Here is a 24,700-nt window from a genome sequence, read left to right as displayed (position 1 = left end):
TGTCTTTAGGTAGGACCGCTGGATGCTTAACATGTGGATGTAGAGCAGCATGGCTTAAGCGGCCTCCCACTCTAAGGATACCTTGTCCGTCAACAAAGGGACTTAATCTGTATAGCTTGTTGACCTTGTCATTGACTTGTGTTTCCTTGTCACTGAGAAGGCTCTGTATCTCCTTTGAGAAGGCTGTTTCTTGAACCATCTTGATAATGGTCAGCTCAGCTTCTCTTCTTTCCTCTAGACTAGTGACTTCACAGGACCTTGTCAGAAAACCCTTGATTTCTTTGATACGGCGCTTGAGTCTGGCTATAGCCCTTACCATTCTGGACCAGTCTGAGAACTTGTGCAGGCGGTCTAACACTGATCTTGTCTCTTCCGCCTGAACATCATGGACCTGCACCTTCTTCAGTTCAGGATCACTATTTCCAATGTGTTCAATCTTGACTTCTCCACTTGGTAGCTCCTTCTGCCAGAGAAACCTTGATCCAGTGAACCAGTCAGAGGATACAAGCTGCTCAACTGTGAGACCTCTTGAAGCATGGTCTGCAGGATTTTCTTCAGAAGCTACATATCTCCATTGTGTGGATTCTGTGCTTTGCTTGATACGTTCCACACGGTTTGCTACGAAGACATGAAATCTTCTGGCTTCATTATTGATGTACCCAAGTACAACCATGGAATCAGTCCAGAAGAATTCTTGTAGACACTCTACTTCTAGTTCTTTCTTGAGCATGTCACTGGTGCGAACAGCTACCACTGCTGCTGACAGCTCAAGCCTTGGTATGGTTGTGACCTTCGTAGGGGCGACTCTTGCTTTCCCCATAACTAAAGAACAGTGAACTTCCCCTGAATCACTGACTGCTCTGAGGTATGAACACACACCATAGCCTAACACACTGGCATCGGAGAAATGGTGAAGCTCATAATATTGTGCCTTGAAGCTTGAAGGAAGGTAACATCTCGGAACCTTAACATCAGCCAGGTTTTTTAGATCTTGGAGCCAACGTTCCCACCGAGGTCGCAGGTCGTCAGGTAAAGTTTCATCCCAGCTGAGCTTGTCACGACACATTTGCTGTAGGATCTGCTTTCCAATTAAAATGAAGGGCACCACGAATCCAAGAGGATCATAGACTGAAGCAACTGTGGACAAAACTCCCCTTCTAGTAAGTGGATTCTCTTTGATGACCACTCTGAACTGAAACTCATCAGAAACTACGCACCAATGCACACCAAGTGCTCGTTCCATCCGCAATTCACCCAATGCCATGTCTTTGTCTGCAGCAGCTTCGGCACATTCCTCCTTGGGGATGGTGGCAAGGACTTCCTTGCTGTTTGAGATGAATTTGTGCAGTCGTAGTTTGCCTGTGTTGCAAAGTTCTCTTGCTTCCTTCACCAGCTGGATAGCTTGACTTGTGGAAGCTACACTGGACAGGCCATCATCAACATAGAAGTTTCGCTGCATGAACTTGATGGTGTCTTCACTGAAGCGTCCTTGCCCTCCAGCTGCAATGTGTTTAAGTCCATAGTTGGCGCAGCCAGGTGATGATGCTGCACCGAACAGATGAACCTTCATTCGATAGGTGGAAGGTTGGGCTTCAGGATTTCCATTCTCCCACCAAAGGAATCGAAGGTAATCTTGGTCTTCCGTTTTCACGTGGAACTGGTAGAACATGCGCTCTATGTCACACATAATTGCCACTTGTTCTCTTCGGAAGCGAATCAGAACTCCCACCAAGGTGTTTGTAAGCTCTGGACCAGTTAGCAGATGGTCATTCAAGGACGTTCCTTGAAATTTGGCGGAGCAATCAAATACAACGCGTATTTTTCCAGGCTTGTGTGGATGATACACCCCATGATGCGGAATGTACCACACTGGAGTTTTGTGAAGGTCTTCTTCTGGGACCTTTTCTGCATCTCCACGGGTTATGGTCTCCTCCATGAAGGTCTTGTAGTCCTTTTTATACTGGTCATCTCTTTTCAGCTTTCTTTCCAGGCACTTCAGACGGTGTATGGCGCACACCTTGTTATCAGGTAGGTTGGGTTTGTCTTTCTTGAATGGTAGTGGCATTTCATAATGTCCATCACTGTTGAGTATGATGCCCTCTTTCAATTTTGATAAGAATCTGAGATCTTCTTGAGAGACATAATTGGTTTCAAAAGCTCTTTCAGCAAAGTCCGATTCCAGCACCTTGATGACATCTGCAGATAAGATAACTTCCTTGATTTGTGTTCTACAGACGTAATGCACTTCACTTGTGAGGGTTGAAGAGGACTGAAGCCCTGGCACCACTTGCTTAACTATGACTTGGTGGCTTACTCCAATTGCATCTCCGTAATTGAGGCATGGATCACCGTGGCCAACCACACTCCAGCCCAAATCTGTTCTCTGAGCGAAGGGTTGATTATCTTCACCAGACACCACTTGTCTTGGCACGAGAGCTTGAGGACAATTGTAGCCGATTAACAGGCCAACATCACAGCTTTGCTGAGGAGCGATCTCATCTGCTATGTGTTCAAGGTGGGACCATACCTTCGCCGTCTCTGGTGTGGGAATATGGTTTCTGTTTGCAGGTATAAACTCTCTGGAGTAGGTCACTGGAAGTGTAATTACCTTATCTGAGAAGAACCCTCTTACTTGTAACCCAGTCAGTTTCCGGCAGGACACGACAGTGTTTCTTGAAGCCAGTGTGGAGAGCCTTAGTTGAACTGACTCACTCCTTGTATTGAGCGCCCTTGCAGTGTCTTCAAGGATAAAGGTTGTGTCACTCTGTGTATCCAGAAGAGCATACACAAGAACTTCATGATATGGCTCATTTGCAACAGAGACCCACACTGGAAGTATTGTGGACGTGTTAGTGTGTCTGTCGTTCTGAGTGACTGTATGAGATGTTGCTTCATGTGACGTTCCTGGTGGTTGATCTTGTGGCTGATCTGGCTTCACTTCATTCGACTTGTCTCGATCTCTAGTTCCATCAGCCCTTGCTTGCCTCCTTTCTTCTTTGGTGCGATTATCATGGAGGCAAGTTGGATGTCTTCCCTCACATGTCTTACAGATATTCCTGTCTCCACAGTCCTTGGAGCGATGGCCCCACTTTAGACAGCCAAAACACAACTTCCTTTCTTGGACAAACTTGACTCGTTCCATGATTGTCTTTTTTATGAACCTTTTATGACACTCTGGTAGACTGTGCCCTATTTTCTCACAGAAGACACAGCTCATGGTGTTAGCTTTCTCGTCTGAACTTGTAGCTAAGGATCTTGCTCCAGTACTTCTGTTCTTTAAAACCTTGCTCTTCTCTTCTTCACTTTGTTTCAATGCATGGAGAGATGTGATTGGATTGCAGGCGATTTTCGCTTCGCGTGTAAGGAATCTGACAAACTGACTGAAGGTTGGAAACGTTTGACTTTCTTCCTCCACTTCTATGACCTTTCGGTTCCATCTTGAAGTCAACCAGTCAGGAAGTTTAGCAAGTATTTTTTGGTTTTCGTAGTAGTCATTAAGCACTTCAAGACCTCGGATTTGAGACATTGCAGACTCACAGCTGCGCAGGAAGTCAGCGAGTTCTTGAAGTTCCAGACTGCCCTTGGCACTTATCTTAGGCCATGCATCAATCTTATCTCTGAAGGCCTTGGCGATGAGGAACGGACTGCCATATCGCTCCTCTAAGATGTTCCATGCTGCAAGGTAGGCTGACGATGTGCCTAGTAGAAAGTAGCTCTCTATGGCCTTCTTCGCAGATCCACCTACATACTTGCGTAGATAATATATCTTTTCTTCGGCTGGTATGTTCTTCCTGTCAATGAGTGTCTGAAAGGAGACTTTCCAGTCACTGAACCTGAGTGGGTCACCACTGAACATCACTGGTTCAGGTACAGGAATACGGCTGGCACTAATGGATTCTGCTAGTGCTCTAACAAGAGCTGCTGTGTTGTCTTCAGCTGGACACGTTACAGGTTGTGATGAAGCATCGTGTTGCAGAGAGCTCACTTCTTGCTTTGCTTCCCTTTTAACCTTCACAGGAAAGGGTTGATGGAGCAACTCATTTATTTCATCATCTGAGCATTGACTCTGTTTAGATGATCGACATGAGCATTCACTCTGTTCATATACCTGCTGTCGTGCCTTGGCAGCCTTTAGTCTTTTAATAGTCTCCAGACGTTCTAGTTCTCTGCGCTTGGCTTCTAGTACTCTTTGTCTCTCTGCATTTTCAGCCTCCTGTTTAACCTTTAGCTGGGCAGCTTCAGATTCCAACCTCTGTAGCTCTTCAATATGACGTTCTTGTTCTATCAGTACTTGTAGAGTGGCTTCATTAGCAGCAACTTCGGCAGCTGCACTCTTTCTGCTGGCAGAAGTTAGACGGGAATGAGTGGAGGCCTTAGTGCGGTGAGAGCTGGCGGTAGACTTGGTTGACGTAGTCTCTTCACCACCTTGTTCTTCATTTCCTTGACCATTTACTGTGTCTAAAATGTCCATTGCTTGCTTTAAAATGTTCTGTGTCACTGTTTCACAGGTATCAACTCTACGCCGTGTGTCGTGATCAGGAACACTGATGCGTCTCAAGTCATCATAAACGGCATTCAAACTCCTTAAAGCATCGTTCACTTTAGTGACATGTTCATTCAACAGGTTGGTTGAGTATGGTGTTCTTAGCACTTGTTTGGCTTTCTTTGTGACCTCCTTCCACTTGTTATAGCACACACTGAAACGATGTGTAAATCTTCTTACTTGCTCATCGTAAAGTTCTTGACCCTTCTCCGATCTCTTGCGGACTCTTTGGTCTCCTTGTGCCCTTTCTAGAGGAACGAAGTCATCACCATTTGTGGCATCAGTCACTGGTGAATGTACGTCTGTGTAAGGCTGTGGCTCATCTCTACTGCAAGGTCGTGAATTTACATCCATGCAGATTGGCTGCACGTGCACATCTGCACACACCTTTTCCTTTTCAGACATCCTTTCAGCTTACTATAAGTCACTGCTCTCTGGCACTGTCTTCTGGAGCACTGAGTTCTCACTGTGCCTCCCTCAGTTATAATAAAAATGACGACAGCACAACTGTTCTTAACTGTACTGATTAGGGTTTATTCATGAGCTTTTTGAACTCCCTAAACGTGAGAACTGTAATGTAATCACAATATCACAAATATGAATAAAGCAAATATACAAATATACAACTGTGAATGTCTTAATTTACCTACGAATCAATACACTTTAAACCTTGTACTATATTATAAATTTAAACTTGCAATACAATGAAATGTTTTAACTTACGTTTAGCTTATAACATGTTAGTATTAGTAGCAGCTATGTACATTTATTTATTTTTACTTAAACTTACTCAAACAGTATACAAAGAACAAAACACAAACCTCATTGGCTGCTTTAAATAACACAGGGAGGGTATGGCTTCTCTTATAGCGTTTACAGACGCGTGAAACAACACTTTGAATACTTAACGGCGAACTAAAATAACGGCGAAAATTTGTGTATTTTTAAACTGCTGCTTTAACATCGTACACACTTATAATGGGCTCCCCCTGGAACTCTTTGCAGACATATAGTTCCGCTTTGATCTTTAATGATTTTTGGAGTAAGAACCAACAACTGGTATGCTAAATAATTATACAAAGCCCAGACAGGCAGTTACATACTGTACATTAAATAACATGTTTATTCAGCTAAACATGATATTTGAAATGTAAGCCAACATTTAGTACATTTAACCTCACAGACGTAATTTTCAAAAGACAGTTTTGGTCCTCTGCAGTTTTAACGGTTAAAAAGAAATATTTAAATAGCGACGAATCTAGCGCTAGGATCATGCAGAAAACGACCGCTCCGAGTTCCGCTCCGGTAACAATTTACGTTCCTAAAAATGAATTTTCCATGAAGCAAACCTGTCGACTTCGTGGCTGCATCCATGTAAACACACGAACGCCTTGTAATTCACAAGTTTGAAAACTCGTTCTCGCCCCTACTGTGCAATTTGGTTAGGAATACAGCCGAGCTAAACTACCAAGTTGAAAGTCATCATAGTTTGCTTACCTATTTTGGCCCAGTTCCCAACCCAACTTTAAGAATAGATTAACAGCGATAATTTTTATATCGCCCGATAAGAGTATCAAATTAACGACCGCCGTTAACGCCGTTAACGGCCCACCACTATTTAAAATATAAAAAATATGAAAAATTATTTAAAAAATAAATATACTAAAAATAATTTTATAAAAAAAATTATAAAATTATAAATTATAAAAAAATTATAAAAAATTATAAAAAATATGAGCAGTGAGAAATGAATGGCCGAGTTGAAAAAGGATCAAGTGCAATGTGCATTTAATGTGCAACACGCAACACTGTAGAGTTCAAGGACGGGTCAGGATATGAATTTTCAAGGTTAGCCATGGTTCAGAGTCCGAATAGCCGTAGGAAAGAAGCTCAGTCTCATCCTCTCTGAGCTTGCCTTTAGGGAGCGAAAACGCTTACCTGAGGGCAGCAGGGAGAAAAGTTTGTTGCTCGGATGACTGAGATCCTTCACAATCTTTTTGGCTTTGGACAAGCACCTTTTGTGATAGATAGACTCCAAGTCAGGAAGTGCGACCCGGATGATGCGCTCAGCGGAGCGCACTACCTTGTGTAGAGTCTTCCGGTCCTGCTTGGTGCTGTTACCGAACCAGGAAGTGATGTTCCCCGTGAGGATGCTCTCGATGGTGCACGAGTAGAAGTTTTGCAGTACCTTGGAGGGCAGTCTGAAGTCCCGAAGTCGGCGAAGGTGGAAAAGACGCTTCCGGGCCTTCTTTGCCTGGATGTTAATGTGACAGGACCAGGACAGGTCCTGCGTGATATTAACTCCAAGGTATTTGAAGCTGTCTACTCTGTCCACAGTGGCGTTGTTGATCCTCATGGGCTGGTAGTTCCTCGTCTGTCTCCTGCTGTAGTCCACTATCAGCTCCTTGGTTTTGCTGACGTTCAGTAGGAGATTATTATCCCGGCACCAGGTTTCCAGGCATGAAATCTCCTCCAGGTAGGCTCTCTCATCGTTGTTGGAGATGAGGCCAACTACCACAGTGTCGTCAGCAAACTTTATGATGGATGTGGAGCTGGAAGTGGCCACGCAGTCGTATGTATATAGTGAGTACAGTAGAGGACACAAAACACACCCTTGAGGAGCCCCAATGCTGAGGTTGAGTGAGGGGGAGAGATGATTGCCGACCCGCACCCTTTGTGGTCTGTCTGTCAGGAAGTTGGAGATCCAGTGACACAAGGATGAATGAAGTCCTAGATCTTCCAGCTTGGTGTTAAGGGTGGAGGGAATAATCGTGTTGAACACTGAGCTGTAGTCGATGAACAGCATGATACAGTACAGAGTATATGCAGTATGATACAATACAGATATATGCATTATATACAGTTGTGATCAAATTTATTCAACCCCCACTGAAATAAAGTGTTTTGGCCAGTTTGACATTGATTTTGATCATTTCAGTCATCTTATTTACAATTATATCAAAGAGGCACTTATAAATTAGACAAACATAACATAATATTTATGATGGAATAACCACAAATGTCTTTACTGTGCTCACATCATTATCAGTTTTATTCAACCCCCTAGTGACATTATTTTTTAGTACTTAGTACAACATCCTTTTCCAGTTATGACAGCTTTCAAGCGTGAAGCATAGCTTGACACAAGTGTCTTGCAGCGACCTATGGGTATCTTAGCCCATTCTTCATGGGCAAAAGCCTCCAGTTCAGTCACATTCTTAGGCTTGCGCACTGCAACTGCCTTCTTTAGGTCCCACCAGAGGTTCTCAATTGGATTTAAGTCTGGTGATTGCGATGGCCACTCTAGAATGTTCCAGCCTTTCATGTTCAACCATGCTCTAGTGGACTTGGATGTGTGCTTCGGATCATTGTCCTGTTGGAAGGTCCAACGTCTCCCAAGCCGCAGGTTTGTGACTGACTCCATCACATTTTCCTCCAAGATCTCCTGGTACTGAAGGGAATTCATGGTACCCTGCACACGTTGAAGCTTTCCTGTACCATTAGAAGCAAAACAGCCCCAAAGCATAATTGACCCCCCGCCATGCTTCACAGTAGGCAAGGTGTTCTTTTGTTCATAAGCCTGGTTCTTCCTTCTCCAAACATAGCGCTGGTCCATTGTCCCAAACAGTTCTAATTTAGTTTCATCTGACCACAGTACACTGTTCCAAAACCTTTGTGGCTTGTCCACATGACTTTTGGCATACTGCAGTCGACTTTTCTTGTTCTTTGGAGTCAGCAAGGGGGTGCGTCTGGGCGTTCTGGCATGGAGGTCTTCGTTATGCAGTGCGCGCCTTATTGTCTGAGCTGAAACTTCAGTGCCCACATCTGACAGGTCTTTTTTCAGTTCCTTAGCAGTCACGTGGGGATTTTTCTCCACATTACGCTTCAGGTAGCGCACAGCAGTCGCGGTCAGGATCTTCTTTCTGCCACGACCAGGTAACGTTTCCACTGTGCCCTTTAACTTGAACTTGCGAATGATACTTCCGATAGTGTCTCTTGGAATATTTAACAACTTCGCAATCTTTTTATATCCATTGCCATTCTTGTGAAGAGCAATAACCTCTTCTCTTGTCTTCTGGGACCATTCTCTTGCCTTCACCATGCTTGGAAACACACCAGTAGATGTCTAGAAGGAGCTGAGTATCACAGTCCTTTTAAATCTGCCTCCTAATTGGTGCTTATCATGCTTGATTGCTGCTCGTTGACATCCACAGATGTTTTCAATACCTGATGGAAAACACTGGAATGAACCTCTGTTCTTAGGAGTGGTAGTCGTAAAGGGGTTGAATAATTGTGTCAATGAAGAAATCACAAAAAGGCCATTTAATACTTTATGACAAAAAAAATTGATGCTATCTTAGTTGCATTTAGTTCTTTAACAAGTCCTTGTAAGATTTCATTATGAACACAATTACAAATGTGCACTGAATTCCATAAAACCCTTCGCAGCATTGGGGGTTGAATAAATTTGATCACAACTGTACACTACAAAGTATTTGAAGTATGATAGAGTACAGCAGGGGTGTCAAACTAATTTTCACCGCGGACCACATCAGCATAATCGTTGCCCACATAGGGCCATATATAACCAGGGCTGGACTGGGACAAAAAATCGGCCCTGGCATTTTTGATTTAGACCGGCCCCTCATAATTAGTGAAGCACAACCGATTTGTAATTTATGTATGTGGGGTATGACATGGGAAAAAAATATTTAAAAATTACTGGTTAAAGTCATTGGATTCAATCTTAGCATTATTATATCACAATCACTTTTATGATTATATTGAAATCATCCCTAATATGTATTTTCTGAATTTCTCAGATATAACAGCTCAATTATAATTCTTCAGGTTAAGGTGCTCCCTCCTTTAAACAGCTATAACATGTATTTGTATTTGGCTACAAACAAAGCTGCTTTATGAATTCATGCAACGCAAATATGTCTTAAAAGCATTTGACAGTTTTACTCTTATTCAGTGTGGGCATATCTTTTGCTAATATTACTTTTATTAGTCGTGCTTAAATTGCAAAGCTTTATTTATTATTTATAAGTTTTAAAATCTGTAATTTTACTTGTTTGAGTGCTTTTTAAAACATGTTGAACCACAGCAAAGAGGCTACAAATTCAAACTACTATACCAGGGGTGCCCACACTTTTTCAGCTTGCGAGCTACTTATAAGATGACCAAGTCAAAATGGTCTACCTAGAATAAAAAATGCAAAACAAATGTATTTCTTCTATATTATCATTATTTAAGTTATTATTATTATTTAATATTGTGTACTCTTTCCTTTTCCTTTTAGGATAAATAAGGTATTTTATTTATTTATATTTATATAGTATTTTAAAGTATCGCTAATTATAGCGAGAAACACTCGCAATATCCTTCCAAAGTTGCTGGGTCAAATCCTCAGCCATGGCTTCAGAGCGCCGTGTGACTGTATTCCTCGATAGCTGGAGAGCTTTGATTGAAGATTATATTTCAGATTTGTTTTTAAAGTCTCGGAACAAGGAATCAGTGGCTTCAACAAATGCCTCTTATCATCTCTCCATCTTGGAAGGACTTCTTGTGTTTAACATTGAAGTGACACCCGAAATTATGCTTGAACAGTCCGAAAATGCCGCCCCACGTTTCCCTTCTTTGGAATAGCAATGGCACACTGACAGATGAGGCAAATGCACTTATGACATAGTGAAATATAGTGAATATGACATAGTGAAACAAATCCTCCTCCCATTCTGTATGAAGTGCAGGGGCGATTTTAGGATCTGGTCTTTAGGGGTGCCCAGCCCCCAGTGCTCACAGAGGCACAATACCAAAGTATTGCGCAGGTACAGAGCAAGGTTTTTGCATAATATAATATTTAAAAAATGTGTTGAGCCAGGGGGTGCTGAGCAACTTCACGGTGGTGCTCTAGCACCACTAAAAATACCCTAGCCTCGCCCCTGTGAAGTGGTAGGTTTTAGGCTTCTTACTCGGACCAGCTATGGCACTCATTTTTAAACCCTTTGTTTTATTTAGTTTAAATAAATTGGAGGCTAGCTATGCAGCAAGCTAACAAGTTAGCGCGGTTAAACGTGCATGCGTAAAGTGTCAAAAGTTCAGACGTCTGATTGGCTACCCTGTATGTCAATCAAAAGACAACCGTCAGTGCAGATGGATGATAGCCTGTCATTCATCTTTTTTGTCATTCATCCCCTACTTTTTAATGCCATGCGATCTACACACACTTCCTTTGCAATCGACCAGTAGATCACGATCGACGTATTGGGCACCCCTGTCCTACACCATAGGTCCTACAAACAAAATTCCACTTCAGGTACATTCCTTGGCTCAAGTCAAACAAAAAAGCCTCAAGAACCATTTTGCTCTGCCCACTTAGATTTTTTGCTAATTTGCATATTTAGCAAAACCTATTTTTTTATACTAGTCCTTGGTTTTTCATCTGATCACTACAAACTTGGTGTCAAACTTGGTGTATTCACAAGACTTTCCTTATCAAGAATTATCGACAACATTGTGACATTTCTATACAGCCTGACTGTCACATGTCAATCGATAGCTCTGAGGCTGGGCCTAATTTACCTAATTTAAGGTGGTCACAATTGTCCAATGGGGGCGCTATAACATAGACAAAAATGTTTCTCAACAACCATTGGTCACATCAAGCCAAAACTTTATAGGCAGATTCATGGGGTCAAGTGATATCAAGTAGGGGTGACCTGCAATAGTCGCTGATTCGACTATAGTCGACTATACCCCCTAGTCGACTATGAATGTCATAGTCGAATGTACTGCAAGGGGGTGCCCAAGGACGCTGCTAAGCGTAAATTGTTACATTAAATGTCTTTGTTTTTGTTATATATAGCCTTTTGTCAATTAAAATCATCCCAATTTCTGTTAATAAATATTTTTTAATGATGTGTGCGCATTAACAATAGGCATCTTCCTTACTACACATTAATAAATCACACCCTGCAGTTGCACAATCCAAATGAGCGGAGCTGAACACAGATTATAAAGGCTACTAAAAAAACTTCAAAAGTATTTTGAAAAAGATAAAGATGAATCAAACAAAGTAAAGTGCAAGTTATGTCATCAACGTCTTTCATTTCGCACGACAACAACCAACATGGCATACCATTTAAAACGCGTAAGGCGAAAGAAACAGTTCAGCCGTTTGTCGTTTCGGTGTGTCGTCTCGTCGCGGTGCGTCTCGGCAAGTAAGCCTATAAACATTTTTTGTTGTTGTTTGCTTTTTAAAACCCATTACTTGAACCTTTCCTTATAATTTGTTTGCTGTTGTGTGGCAATTGTTTTATATTTTCAGGCAGGCATATTTTGTTTAAAATATGTTTGACATTTTGCACAGTGCCAGTTCGATATGCGCACTGACGGTTAATGTTCTCTAACGTTTCATAAAAAAATAAACAAGTAATAAATAAAAGCTGAATAAAAAGCCAACCTACCATGTTTATTCATTTATCTGAGTGTTTTAGGTTTTTACTTCGAAGTGGAAAAAAGTCATGAATGAGAACGAGATCCCTTTAAGGTGCTCTTAAAAAAAAACCCTGACTATTAGTCGACTAAAGGGAAAATCTGACGAATCAGATTCGACTATGAAAATCCTTAGTTGAATACACCTCTAGTATCAAGGCACACGATGATGCCATCACTCAAAAAACATGGCTGCTATTCGCCAATTAATTGGTTTTGGCCATTTGACAGGCTTATCATAGATACATACACATGAAACTGACCTTGTATGTTCATGTACACACCCTCTAACACATACTCATGTTAGAAGGGAATTGCACCTCTAGGTGGTGCTATACTAGAAAATCCAGAATTTCTCCTACATATTTTCACTTATCAAGTCAACATTGGACTATTATTATATGCAGAATTCCTAGGAACTTTGTAATTACATGTGCTTTGCAAAAATCTACCAATTTTTCACTATTATCAAATATGTATAATTTGTACTTTTCATACTAGTCCTAGCATTTTCACTTCGTCCTGCTCCACGTTCAGTAACCTTCGCTTCTCCCGTGTGCTGGTCTTCCCTGTTTTAGTTTCCGTTTCTCTTTGTTGATTAATTTAGTTCCCTCTCATATGTACTCTATGTATATTGTTCACCTCCCTGATTCTCGTGTGCGTTTCCCACGATTGTGAATTTCTCCCCATCTTTTTGTTTCCCTGGAGGTTTCGTTTTCTTTAGCGTGCTTCTCTCTCATCTAGTTTCATGGGTTTTTGTCTGCGTCTTCTCAGTTCATGTGTTTAAGATTTGCGTGTGCGTAGTCTTTGTTCTGTTTGTAGTTTAGTCCCATTTCTATTTTATGTAATCTCTACGTCTACGTGTTTGTTACATGTGTGTTTTAGTCTGTTTGTTATTCGGTGTTGCAGCTCTGTTTGGTTGAGATCTGATGCCTGTGTGTATTGGTCGTTATGTTCGTGCGACATTCCTGTCCTGTTTAGTTTGTATTATTTCTCTGTTAAGGTATTCGTATGTTCTCATTAGTTTACTTACTTCCTTACCTATTTACTTTCCTTTGTTTAGTGTGTTGCCTCCTTTATTTAATAAAATATTCAAATACTTGCATCTGCGTCATACCCAGTCCCCTGAATCGTTACACAATCACTTGTAGGCCTAAAAGACCCTTTGGGCTTTTTTTGCCTTTTCGTGTGTGAACTCCCCACCGCCGCTTGCGGCTATATTTCTTCTGTATTTTGTCCATTTTCTTTTATTTATTTATTTTGTGTGACGCCGGAGGCGTCGTAACAGAGGCAGCCGGAGATGCAGGTGGAATGAACGGGGGTTTATTCTCCATAATAGAATACCAAAAGAAAGCAAGGCAAACGCAGAGACTCTGAACGAGTAAACAGGTAGGAGGACTCGCTTGACGGTCCAGTAAGGCTCGTAGCGTGAATGTGCAGCACTGGACCGGACGACCTGCGGGCTTAAAAAGAGCAACGTAACAAGAAACAGGTGCATCAGTATTCTGGTGATTGTGATGGTAGGAGTGGCTGCGTGCTCGGGGGTGTGTGCTGGGATCGGCTGCTGACCGGGATGCGCGCCCTCTGGTGGCGACCCGGCCCTCACCGTGACAGTTTGTTGTGTAATTTGAAGTGTAACGTGTGTTTCTTAATTCAAAACATGTTTTTTTTTCATAATTTAAGAAATTTGGGATTTATTTAAGAAATGAAGGAATCTATCAAGAGAACGGATTAATCATTTCCATTATTTTAAATGGGGAAAATTCATTTGAGTTACGAACTTTTCTACTTATGAATGTGGTTCTGGAACGAATTTAACGTCTGACCGTTTTGTACAGGAAATAACTAAGGTGCACAATGTTCCGTCAATTACAGTTGTGATCAAATTTATTCAACCCCCACTGAAATAAAGTGTTTTGGCCAGTTTGACATTGATTTTGATCATTTCAGTCATCTTATTTACAATTATATCAAAGAGGCACTTATAAATTAGACAAACATAACATAATATTTATGATGGAATAACCACAAATGTCTTTACTGTGCTCACATCATTATCAGTTTTATTCAACCCCCTAGTGACATTATTTTTTAGTACGTAGTACAACATCCTTTTCCAGTTATGACAGCTTTCAAGCGTGAAGCATAGCTTGACACAAGTGTCTTGCAGCGACCTATGGGTATCTTAGCCCATTCTTCATGGGCAAAAGCCTCCAGTTCAGTCACATTCTTAGGCTTGCGCACTGCAACTGCCTTCTTTAGGTCCCACCAGAGGTTCTCAATTGGATTTAAGTCTGGTGATTGCGATGGCCACTCTAGAATGTTCCAGCCTTTCATGTTCAACCATGCTCTAGTGGACTTGGATGTGTGCTTCGGATCATTGTCCTGTTGGAAGGTCCAACGTCTCCCAAGCCGCAGGTTTGTGACTGACTCCATCACATTTTCCTCCAAGATCTCCTGGTACTGAAGGGAATTCATGGTACCCTGCACACGTTGAAGCTTTCCTGTACCATTAGAAGCAAAACAGCCCCAAAGCATAATTGACCCCCCGCCATGCTTCACAGTAGGCAAGGTGTTCTTTTGTTCATAAGCCTGGTTCTTCCTTCTCCAAACATAGCGCTGGTCCATTGTCCCAAACAGTTCTAATTTAGTTTCATCTGACCACAGTACACTGTTCCAAAACCTTTGTGGCTTGTCCACATGACTTTTGGCATACTGCAGTCGACTTTTCTTGTTCTTTGGAGTCAGCAAGGGGGTGCGTCTGGGCGTTCTGGCATGGAGGTCTTCGTTATGCAGTGCGCGCCTTATTGTCTGAGCTGAAACTTCAGTGCCCACATCTGACAGGTCTTTTTTCAGTTCCTTAGCAGTCACGCGGGGATTTTTCTCCACATTACGCTTCAGGTAGCGCACAGCAGTCGCGGTCAGGATCTTCTTTCTGCCACGACCAGGTAACGTTTCCACTGTGCCCTTTAACTTGAACTTGCGAATGATACTTCCGATAGTGTCTCTTGGAATATTTAACAACTTCGCAATCTTTTTATATCCATTGCCATTCTTGTGAAGAGCAATAACCTCTTCTCTTGTCTTCTGGGACCATTCTCTTGCCTTCACCATGCTTGGAATCACACCAGTAGATGTCTAGAAGGAGCTGAGTATCACAGTCCTTTTAAATCTGCCTAATTGGTGCTTATCATGCTTGATTGCTGCTCGTTGACATCCACAGATGTTTTCAATACCTGATGGAAAACACTGGAATGAACCTCTGTTCTTAGGAGTGGTAGTCGTAAAGGGGTTGAATAATTGTGTCAATGAAGAAATCACAAAAAGGCCATTTAATACTTTATGACAAAAAAAATTGATGCTATCTTAGTTGCATTTAGTTCTTTAACAAGTCCTTGTAAGATTTCATTATGAACACAATTACAAATGTGCACTGAATTCCATAAAACCCTTCGCAGCATTGGGGGTTGAATAAATTTGATCACAACTGTAACAGTCCCTAGCCACATACACAGGCTAGAAATATCACAGCTTTGCATTTCCTTGTAGCTATAAAAGGTGTGATCTCCCCTGGACTTAACTTTTAAGTCAAGTAACACTTAAAAATTACTTGACATCTGTCAGGAACAGCACATGATCTCCCTGCAGATTCTGTTCACATGGTGCTCATTGCCCCTCCCCTTCACAACTTCTTTAGCTTCCTCCTCTCTCTTCCAGGTTGCGAAGTATTGTTGCCATGCCACGTACTGAGCGTTGCCTTTCCGTGTATTGACCTCTGTTCTTCTCCTAGACCTCGTTCCCTGCCTAGTCCCACTGTACCTTCTGACCTCTGTCTTACCGGCGTGACCCTGGACCGTCCTGACTACGTTTGCATTACTCCTGTACAGCGTACTCTGAACGGAGTTACTAGTCAGTTCGATTGCTCTGTAATTGTTATTTCAAAAAAAGTGGCTATTCTCCGCACTTGGATCCTTGTCTGCCTGATCAATGCGTTACAACACCATAATGCTAGGTCTATGATATAATAATAACAATAATACTAATAATAATAATTATTATTATTATATACAATAATAATTGTATAATATTATATGATAAAATTGTAAAATTAGTGGTGGGACTTTAACACGTTAATTTTGATTAATTAATTACAGGAAATTGAATGAACCAAAAAGAAATTACACATTTTAACGCATTTAATGCATGAGATACTTTTGCACCGTGGAATGTTACTCAGTGCACGAGTTCCAGACATACATGGACGCACAATAAGATGAGCATGATGGAGATGACTGAAGAGGCTACGCTGGTGGACGGGAAATTTAAATATAAGAAACTTCCAGATGGAAGTACAATCAAAAATAGTGTTATTTGCACTTTATGTAGGAAGGAGTTCGCTTATCACAGGAGCACTTCCACCCTTCGTTACCACCTCAACGCAAAACATGTTGGGGCTAATGTGCAGGTTAGTAATAATAACTTAGCTGCTAAATGTATCCCTAGTACGATAGGGTGACCAAACATCTGTATTTCCCGGGACATGTCCGTATTTCACATCCTGTCCCGTGTGTCCCAGGTTTTTTTTAAAGTGAGGAAATGTCTTGGTTTTTAAATTACCTTCATTGGACCATTAAGACTGATTAAACTTTCGCGAGTGACCGTAGCGTGCGACTCCACACACTTTGCGCGAGCGGCGGAGGCATTTATACTCGACGCGTCACATAATTTGTGTTGTTGTTCGCTCTCTGTGGTCGAAGATAAATGCTTACAAGAAGCGCTGCAAATTGCGTCAACCGATGTAAGTTACGAACTGCCATCCAGAAAGACAATGTCGAAGAAAATCCAGCAGCTGTATGATGAGGAAAGGGAAGTAAAACAGGTTATTGTGAAGAGCGCCACAAATGTGGCTCTGACTGGGGATCACTGGACCTCTGTTAGCAACAAGAATTATCTTGGTGTGACAGCTCATATTAGAGATGATAAATGGAAGATCCAGTCATTTGCTTTGAGCATGCTGAAGACCACTTCTATGGAGATGCCTGTGGCAGAGGCCTGGGAAATTAAAGAAAAAGTAGGCTATACCATCTAAAATGGTATTTAAAAACATCTTCTGATTTACTTCAATTCTTCTTATTCTTCCAATATCCTGAGCAAAACTCCCAAAATTAAACAATATTTTTGGTCAGAATTTCCAGTGTTCTGAAAACTGTTTGCTCTGTTTTCTGCACTCATCTATTGGTCTGTGTAGTAGACTGGTGGAAAAATAAACACGATGTTGAAGTTTATGATTATGTTCATTGATACATTCATCATTCAAACTTAAATTAATATTTCTCATGTTAAATACTGAAATGCGATTAAAATGCAATTAATTTCGATTAATTAATTACAAAGCTTCTGATTAATTCGATATATATATATATTTTTAATCGCTTCCCACCCCTAGTTATAATTGTATATTAAGGTATAAATAGGTTACCTTTGTGACGCTGGGACAGAGGCAGCAGGAGGCAGAGGTGGTGTAAGCTCGGGTTTATTATCCATAGTATAATAAAACAAAAAGACTCAGGCACAAATGCAAAAACGAAAAGCAACAGAAAACCAATCACTGAAGTAATACTCTTTAAGCAGTAGCTGGAACTCTCCCACGTAGCGAGGCGCATTAGTAGGTGAATGAGCAGCGCTGGAAGGAGCGACCTGTGGGAATATAAGGGGTAAAACCTAACCTGAAACTGGTGCTAGAAATCAGGTGATTGGGATCGTGGGAGTGTCCTGATACGTGAGGGTGTGTGCTGTGAGGTAGTGGGCGTGTTGGTGCGTGTACAGGTTGCTGTGAGTGCCCTCTGGTGGCGTCCAGGCCGACTCACCGGGACAACCTTAATATACTTAATGACCATAATGATTACTATTACTGTAGCACTGTAGCACATAGTAATTGTGACGGGCAGGGTGAGCGAAACAAAATGGAAGCGATCATGCCAAATCTCAGGGAAAATTGATGGTTTAATGGAGAACAGTGCGCAAACCAAAAACCCGTGACATGCTCCAAATTAAAGATACAATGACCAGCAGTCAACTGGTACAAAGGCAAGACATATATAGACAAACAAACGACCCTCAGGTGAGACGGATCGCAGGCTCCGCCCACCTGAGGGATGAACACAACACAACAACCGGACAGCTGCCGCTGTTGACTGAGGCAACCAGCAGGGGGCCTGCCATACCGTGACAGACCCTCCACCAAGCCACACTCCCCTCCACTGGGTGTGTGGCACACAGTGGCAGCACACGAAACAAAGGGGCGGGAGGGCAGGGACAAGGCAGGGACCTGCTCTCTGCGGTCCAGGAGCTGTAACACAAACACACAGATAGCTCCCCCTCATTGGGCAGGGCCCTGGACCGACTGGACCATCAATGAGATGACAACCACGCCCCAGTCGGTCACAGGGCCATAGCACCCTAGCGGGCATCTGACCGCTGAGCCCCCCATGGTGTGCGGACGGAGAGCAACAGCTCCCCACTCGTCCATGGTGCCTGAGTGTGCAGGGTGCCTCCCTGGGGCACGGCTACTCCACCCACTAACCGCTCCCGGCTACCTTACCTCTCGGAGCTGACCCCTGCCCTTTGCTAGGAGTCACCCCAGGCTCCTGGGGAGTCAATCCCTCCTGGGGCCACTCATCGCAAGGTGGACTCCTCCACCCAACCCAGGAGCACCAGAGACCAGGGCCCTGGGAAATCCGCCACAGGAACACCCTGGTCACCCCGAGCTCGAAGGGGAGGGTCTCCTTCAGGAGAACCCCACGCTGTCCGGGAGAGCCGCCTCTCGCCACCAGGAACCTGCACACAAAGCACTTCACAACCATGATTACACATAGGCGCCAAAGTGGAAGGACCATGCGTCCTACCACACTATACATACACAATACAACACAACACATAGGCGCCAACATGGAACACATACACGCATAACCCTGACCATTTTAACCCCTATACACAGGGGGGAGAGGACTCCTTCTCAGCAGGAGGTGACACCCTCTTTCACAAACCCCCAGGCATACCTTGTCTACTTAATAGGGCTCAGGGGCACCTACCGGCTCAGGAATCCCTCCAAATGGTCAGGGCCTCCTTAAGGAACTACGACCTCCGAGCCACATGCTGTGGTTCGGGACCCCATAGCCCCCCCCAAAAAATGTATTTAGGGGGCGGTCCCTCTGGTGAATTACACATAACAAATTATGCAACATGCTAGGACAAAACGAACACGAAATGACAAAAGACAAATGGACAGGACCCACACACGTGCGCTCTGCAAACTGTGACGCACCGACTACGGCTCGCAGTCGCTCCCTACTTCCAACACAAAACACACGGGGAGCGAGGCGACAAAGGCGAGTGATACGCTCATCAACGTCAACATGAATACACGGAGAGCGAGGCGACAAAGACGAGAGGCTCTCGCGTCTCAAACGCACAACATACTAATGTATGCGGGCAGCACACTTCGGTCCCATTGTCCACACACATACAACAAAAAAAACGCATGTATATAAGAAGAGGAGCCTTACGGAAGTCACAGGTTCTAGTCCTCGCCGTGTCAAACAAACATTTAAACATGGCGGGACGACTAAAGACCGAACCAGCTCACTTTCTTACGAAACATACAACATACATACAACACGCAGAAAAACACTTACCACGAGACATGACCACAAACGAAGGAGAAAGAAAAAGAGACTGGCGGCTTCCGAAGGGTGGCTGGTCATTCTGTGACGGGCAGGGTGAGCGAAACAAAATGGAAGCGATCACGCCAAGTCTCAGGGAAAATGGATGGTTTAAGGAGAAAAGTGCGCAAACCAAAAACCTGTGGCATGCTCCAAATTAAAAATACAATGACCAGTGGTCAATTGGTACAAAGACAAGACATATATAGACAAACAAACGACCCTCAGGTGAGACGGATCGTGGGCTCCGCCCACCTGAGGGACGAACACAACAACACAACAACCAGACAGCTGCCGCTGTGGACGGAGGCAACCAGTAGGGGGCCCGCCGTACCGTGACAGTAATCTAGTTACTAGAGTAATCAAATAAGATTTTTGGTTACATTTAATTATTAAATTGAGTATGGTCTTATGTGTGATTACAAAATGTGTTCAAAATGAAATTTTATATGCTAAACTGTAATGCTATATGCTAGAATATACATTTGTATGCTATAGAAAGTAATCTATTAGTGGCACTGCTGCCTACTATTTAGCAAATGAAATCTATTATTTTAAAGGGCATTAAACAAGCAATGGAGTTTCTTGGGTCTGTTATTATCACTGATCATTTAAAATTGGAGCTGATTTATATAGATGTACTGTATATCGTTCTATAGATCACACCAAAGGCAGAAATCTTTCAAGTGTAGTTCCTTTAAAAGATTACTTTTCCCCAAGTTAATTGCAAAGACTGATACAGTCCTCTGTTGGATGTTCCAAGAACAGGTGGACTATTAGCTCAGAAAGAAAAGAACGCATCGCACCCAGGAGCGCGTAACCCAGTCCTGGATCTGCACAAAGGGGACACTTAACCATGAGGAGTGTGGGATGGCGCACACGCCAGCTGCTTGAAGTCTTCGCTCTACTAATCAGCTTCGCAGGCACGACAGGCTCGATCTCTATAGTCTTCTTCTTTTATTCTTTGTGCATAATGTCACTAACGCTTTGCCGTATTCAGAGTAGCCTTTCATTTATGCATCAATACATACTTTCCTTAGGAGCACAACGTGTCAACCAAGTAACACCAACGTCAGGTAGCACCAATGGAGCCACAAGACTCACCCTTATGGGGGATGGTGAGAGAAGCTGCAAGCAGCAATATTGTATTTGGCCAAAGTTTTAAATGAAGGGTTTCTTGAATGCAATAATGAATGTATGTAACTAAACTGTAGGTCTGTACTAAAAATATACTTTTTGTTTTCTTAAAACAAAAAAAACAGGCTTTGCTGATCAGTTCACTCTCAACACCAATGACCCCAACTTTGGCAACGTCGTAACTCTGGTGTCCAGAACAAGATCTTTTCCCTGCGACGTAGAGAGAGATTCCACACTTCCCAACAAGATCACATGCTACACCAGGTAACTGAGTGAGACTGATGGCTTCAGTAATCATCACACAATGGAAAAAACAACAATGCGCTTGAGCTATTACGAATCATGGTAATTCAATATATTTTTTGAATCATGGTAATTCATAAATTTTTTGAACTGTGGAACATAGTACAGTGCCCAGTAACCCAGGCAGTTTTGTTAAGTCATGAGTGACCTCAGTTTTGGAAATAGCTATACTTACTGCATTGTAGAAATATAAGCTACAGAAAATTACTTTTTTTTCGAGCACAGCCTGTCTTTAGATGTTAACATGTCAATACACAAAAAATAAACAATACACATTTTCTGAACATGGGGATTGTGTTGACCACATATTAATTCACCATGGAAAACTAGTTCTTCTTAGAGTCGTGAGTGCACAAACGCGTGTACTGAATTCTTGACAGAGCTGAGTTCTGTCTTCTTTAGACCGATGCCCGAGGACGATTATGTAGTCCAACTCACAGTGAATGGTGTTCCTGTTCCTTCCGGCAATATATGTAATGGAATACAGTGGTGGAATTGGTGCATGGTATATGTAAGTAACACTTTTGCGTGGTTTTTAAAACACACTAGGAGTTGTAAATGTATTTATAGCCATATTCTACACCCATATGCTTGTAATTGACATTCATATATGTGTGTTGATCACAGATTCGGTGGTACTACACCCCCTCTATCCAGTCTATTAACTCTCTAACTGGCCTGCCAGGTGCAAATATAACCCACACTACATCTTACGTGATCACATAATGGCAAACTGGAACAGATCTGGATGCTCTTTATGAATGCATTTACAATGTATTTCTTATCATCAAATGCCTAGGCACTGTGGTTACTCTCCAGGGAAGGATTTTCACTGACGTCTATGGCAGTAACACTGCTCTAAGTTCCAATGGCAGGAACATACGATTTTTGAGGTACTAAAACATTTATATAACACTTGGCACCATACATTGTAACCACACAGCTTTACAAATGTCTGCTTCTAGGTCTTTAATAATCAGCGGCATTGGCATTTGTTGGCAAAAAGTAATGTCAGATATAATTAAAAGTCTCATTATGTCTCATTAAATTGTTCTTGATTTCGTATTAATTTGTTCTTTTTGCTTCTACTTGGCAGAGCATACATGGGAGGGATGCCCTGTAATCTCTTGCAGCCTAACTCAGATCAATTGTGAGTGTTTGGTAGGTGAATTTTCAGTCTGGTTTCGTGACCTTGCTCCAGTATTCATCCCACAGCCTTTCCCCCTCAGGTATGGCTTGGCTTTGGACTCTGTGTACAGTGATTGGGGACACATGAGCTGTAAAATGACTGGAACATATGTGGGTAAGGGAACCTATCATAAACCCGTGCTTAGTGTAAGTGTCTCCAGTAAAATTCTAAGATCTGCTATGCAGTGGATTTAGTGAGTATTCTCTTTGTCTTGGCTAGGACATCACAACCTCAGCTACATTCTTGACAGCAGCTATGGGAGGTGAGTGAAGGATTTGCATCTTATCCCATATCAGCCCATTAGGACCCACCAGGTTCCTGATGATTCCATAGGAAAAGTAACTGGGGGAAATCACATGCATGTTCTATGTTTTAGGAGCTTGCCAGACTTTAACGTCTACCACGTGTCAGCTTTGAACAAGCTGGCAATGTTCCAAACCTACGCAGGTACTGAAGCAGTCTAAAACGCACACGCTGAAACAACGCCACAGAGACCAGTGCTCCTGGACAAATGGCGCTGAGCTGTCACGTTGTAATTACAAATGTTTATGTATTGTTGTGTTTCTTCAGAGGTCACTGGAGTGTCACCTTCTGAGGGTAGTGTTCTTGGTGGTACATTGCTAACAATTCAAGGACATTACTTTGATGAGACAGACCATCCTGCAAAGGTTTTAGTAGGAGGTAATTGGTTATTGGTATTGGCAAGTTTAAAGCAGTAGCATAACGATGCATTCAAGCATGATCATTACACACAAATAATATTCTAATGGTTTTATGTCTGCTGCTGTTAAATCTAAATGCTTGTAAATCTAGTGAAATGTGTTTGCAGAAAATGATTGGTCAAACAGTCCTGTCTTTGTTTAGGTGTCTGTTGTGCTCATTCTAGTTCCAAAGAATTCCAAAAACTTCTAAACACAAAATCGTAACAGCTTTAGTGTGCTGCGTTCCACGGTGCTTTGTGGTGACAGACGGCTTCATTGTCTATCACCGTCACAACACAGCTCTGTTCTTCTTCTCAAGGTCACGAGTGTGAGGTGCAAAGCATGGTAGACACAGCGATTGTCTGCAGGACGCCCGCATACGAGTGGAGCAACCTGACGACATTTCCAGGTGAAATGACGCTGGACCTCCAGCAGGGCATATGCGACGGCATTATCTGGCCGACAGATCTTCCACCGAAGCGCAGCAGAGTGCCTCATTACAATGACATAATGTCATAACAACCAGAGCACGTCTACACAATGACATATCACAATAGCCAAAGTGCTTTGACACAATATCACAATGGCCAAAGTGCACTGACACCAATGACTCAGCAGGTGTTCTAGACTGGAGTTTGGCTACTTTGAGGTTTCATAGTAACTTGATAACAATGCAAGCCATGTAACACCTTATATGGCCCACTAACAAGTGTCAAACACACATAAATATGTTTACCTCCAAATTAAGGGTTTATGCAATGAATGAATTAAATTAAGACGTTTACTCTATTTCAAACAGCTCAGAATTTGTGTCATTTTTCAGGTGGCAGGGGATTCAAAATGGAGATGTGGAATAACACCAATGTGAAGAATCTAGAGGATGTTCTGAAGTACAACTCCAGTGTGCCGGGCTACTCTGTCCAGTGGGTGGATTCTCTGTCCTACCTATGGCCCACAGAAATCGATTACTTTGTGGCTCGATTCAGTGGCTTCTTCGTTCCTATGGAGACGGACAACTACTATTTCTTAATTAAAGGAGATGACAGAGTTCAGCTGTATTTTAGCAAAACTGGTCGTCCTGATGATAAGGTACTGCATGGAGAGTTCAGGAAGACCACAAAAATATTTTGAAAAAAAAAGGCAAGACTTTATGGCTTTGAAAGTAGCACATTTTGTATGTAATTAAATCTAATTTCTTTGATTTCCTTGCCCAAGGTCAAGATTGCATATCTGAATTCTTACACCACCAGTTTCTTCAGTAGTTCAACCCAGAGGTCAAAGGTCATGCTCCTGGAGGAAGGGAAGCCGTAGGTCAAATTCTTCTTGACATTTTGCACTCTGCGCTGTGCAATATAATGAAGTATTTCTCCACCTTGTTGTTCATGTTTGTTTACCTGCTTTCTTCAAATACTTTTATGTAGGTATTACATCGAGGTCTTGATCCAGGAGTACACAGTTTTATCCTCAGTTGATGTGGCCTTTTTCAAACAGAAAAGCTCCTTTACTGCTCAACAGACTGTAGATGCTGTTAATGAAATTCAGATTATAAAAGCCAGCTACAACGTGCTGGATGAGAAACAGGTTTGTCAAAGCCACGGTATCAGTC

At 42.4% G+C, this 24,700-nt stretch overlaps 1 protein-coding gene across 2 annotated transcripts in view; it reads left to right on the top strand.

The window, feature by feature from the left end:
• The window catches only part of LOC143517369 (fibrocystin-L-like), a 98,333-nt gene that overhangs the window by 4,602 nt on the left and 69,031 nt on the right, over window positions 1-24,700 (top strand). For both annotated transcript variants that reach the window (XM_077009788.1, XM_077009787.1), the window contains exons 2-16: window positions 20,533-20,687; window positions 20,805-20,882; window positions 21,027-21,165; window positions 21,607-21,715; window positions 21,832-21,889; window positions 22,004-22,097; window positions 22,301-22,354; window positions 22,434-22,507; window positions 22,613-22,655; window positions 22,770-22,840; window positions 22,964-23,074; window positions 23,414-23,503; window positions 23,918-24,183; window positions 24,310-24,401; window positions 24,516-24,675. In XM_077009788.1, coding sequence (XP_076865903.1) covers window positions 20,621-20,687; window positions 20,805-20,882; window positions 21,027-21,165; window positions 21,607-21,715; window positions 21,832-21,889; window positions 22,004-22,097; window positions 22,301-22,354; window positions 22,434-22,507; window positions 22,613-22,655; window positions 22,770-22,840; window positions 22,964-23,074; window positions 23,414-23,503; window positions 23,918-24,183; window positions 24,310-24,401; window positions 24,516-24,675 — 1,506 coding nt within the window. In that variant the 5' untranslated portion in view covers window positions 20,533-20,620. The remainder of the gene's footprint in view (window positions 1-20,532; window positions 20,688-20,804; window positions 20,883-21,026; window positions 21,166-21,606; window positions 21,716-21,831; window positions 21,890-22,003; window positions 22,098-22,300; window positions 22,355-22,433; window positions 22,508-22,612; window positions 22,656-22,769; window positions 22,841-22,963; window positions 23,075-23,413; window positions 23,504-23,917; window positions 24,184-24,309; window positions 24,402-24,515; window positions 24,676-24,700) is intronic.

The sequence above is a fragment of the Brachyhypopomus gauderio genome, chromosome 6, assembly GCF_052324685.1.
Source record: "Brachyhypopomus gauderio isolate BG-103 chromosome 6, BGAUD_0.2, whole genome shotgun sequence".
Taxonomy (NCBI): domain Eukaryota; kingdom Metazoa; phylum Chordata; class Actinopteri; order Gymnotiformes; family Hypopomidae; genus Brachyhypopomus; species Brachyhypopomus gauderio.
This window is presented reverse-complemented; position numbering and strand designations above follow the sequence as displayed.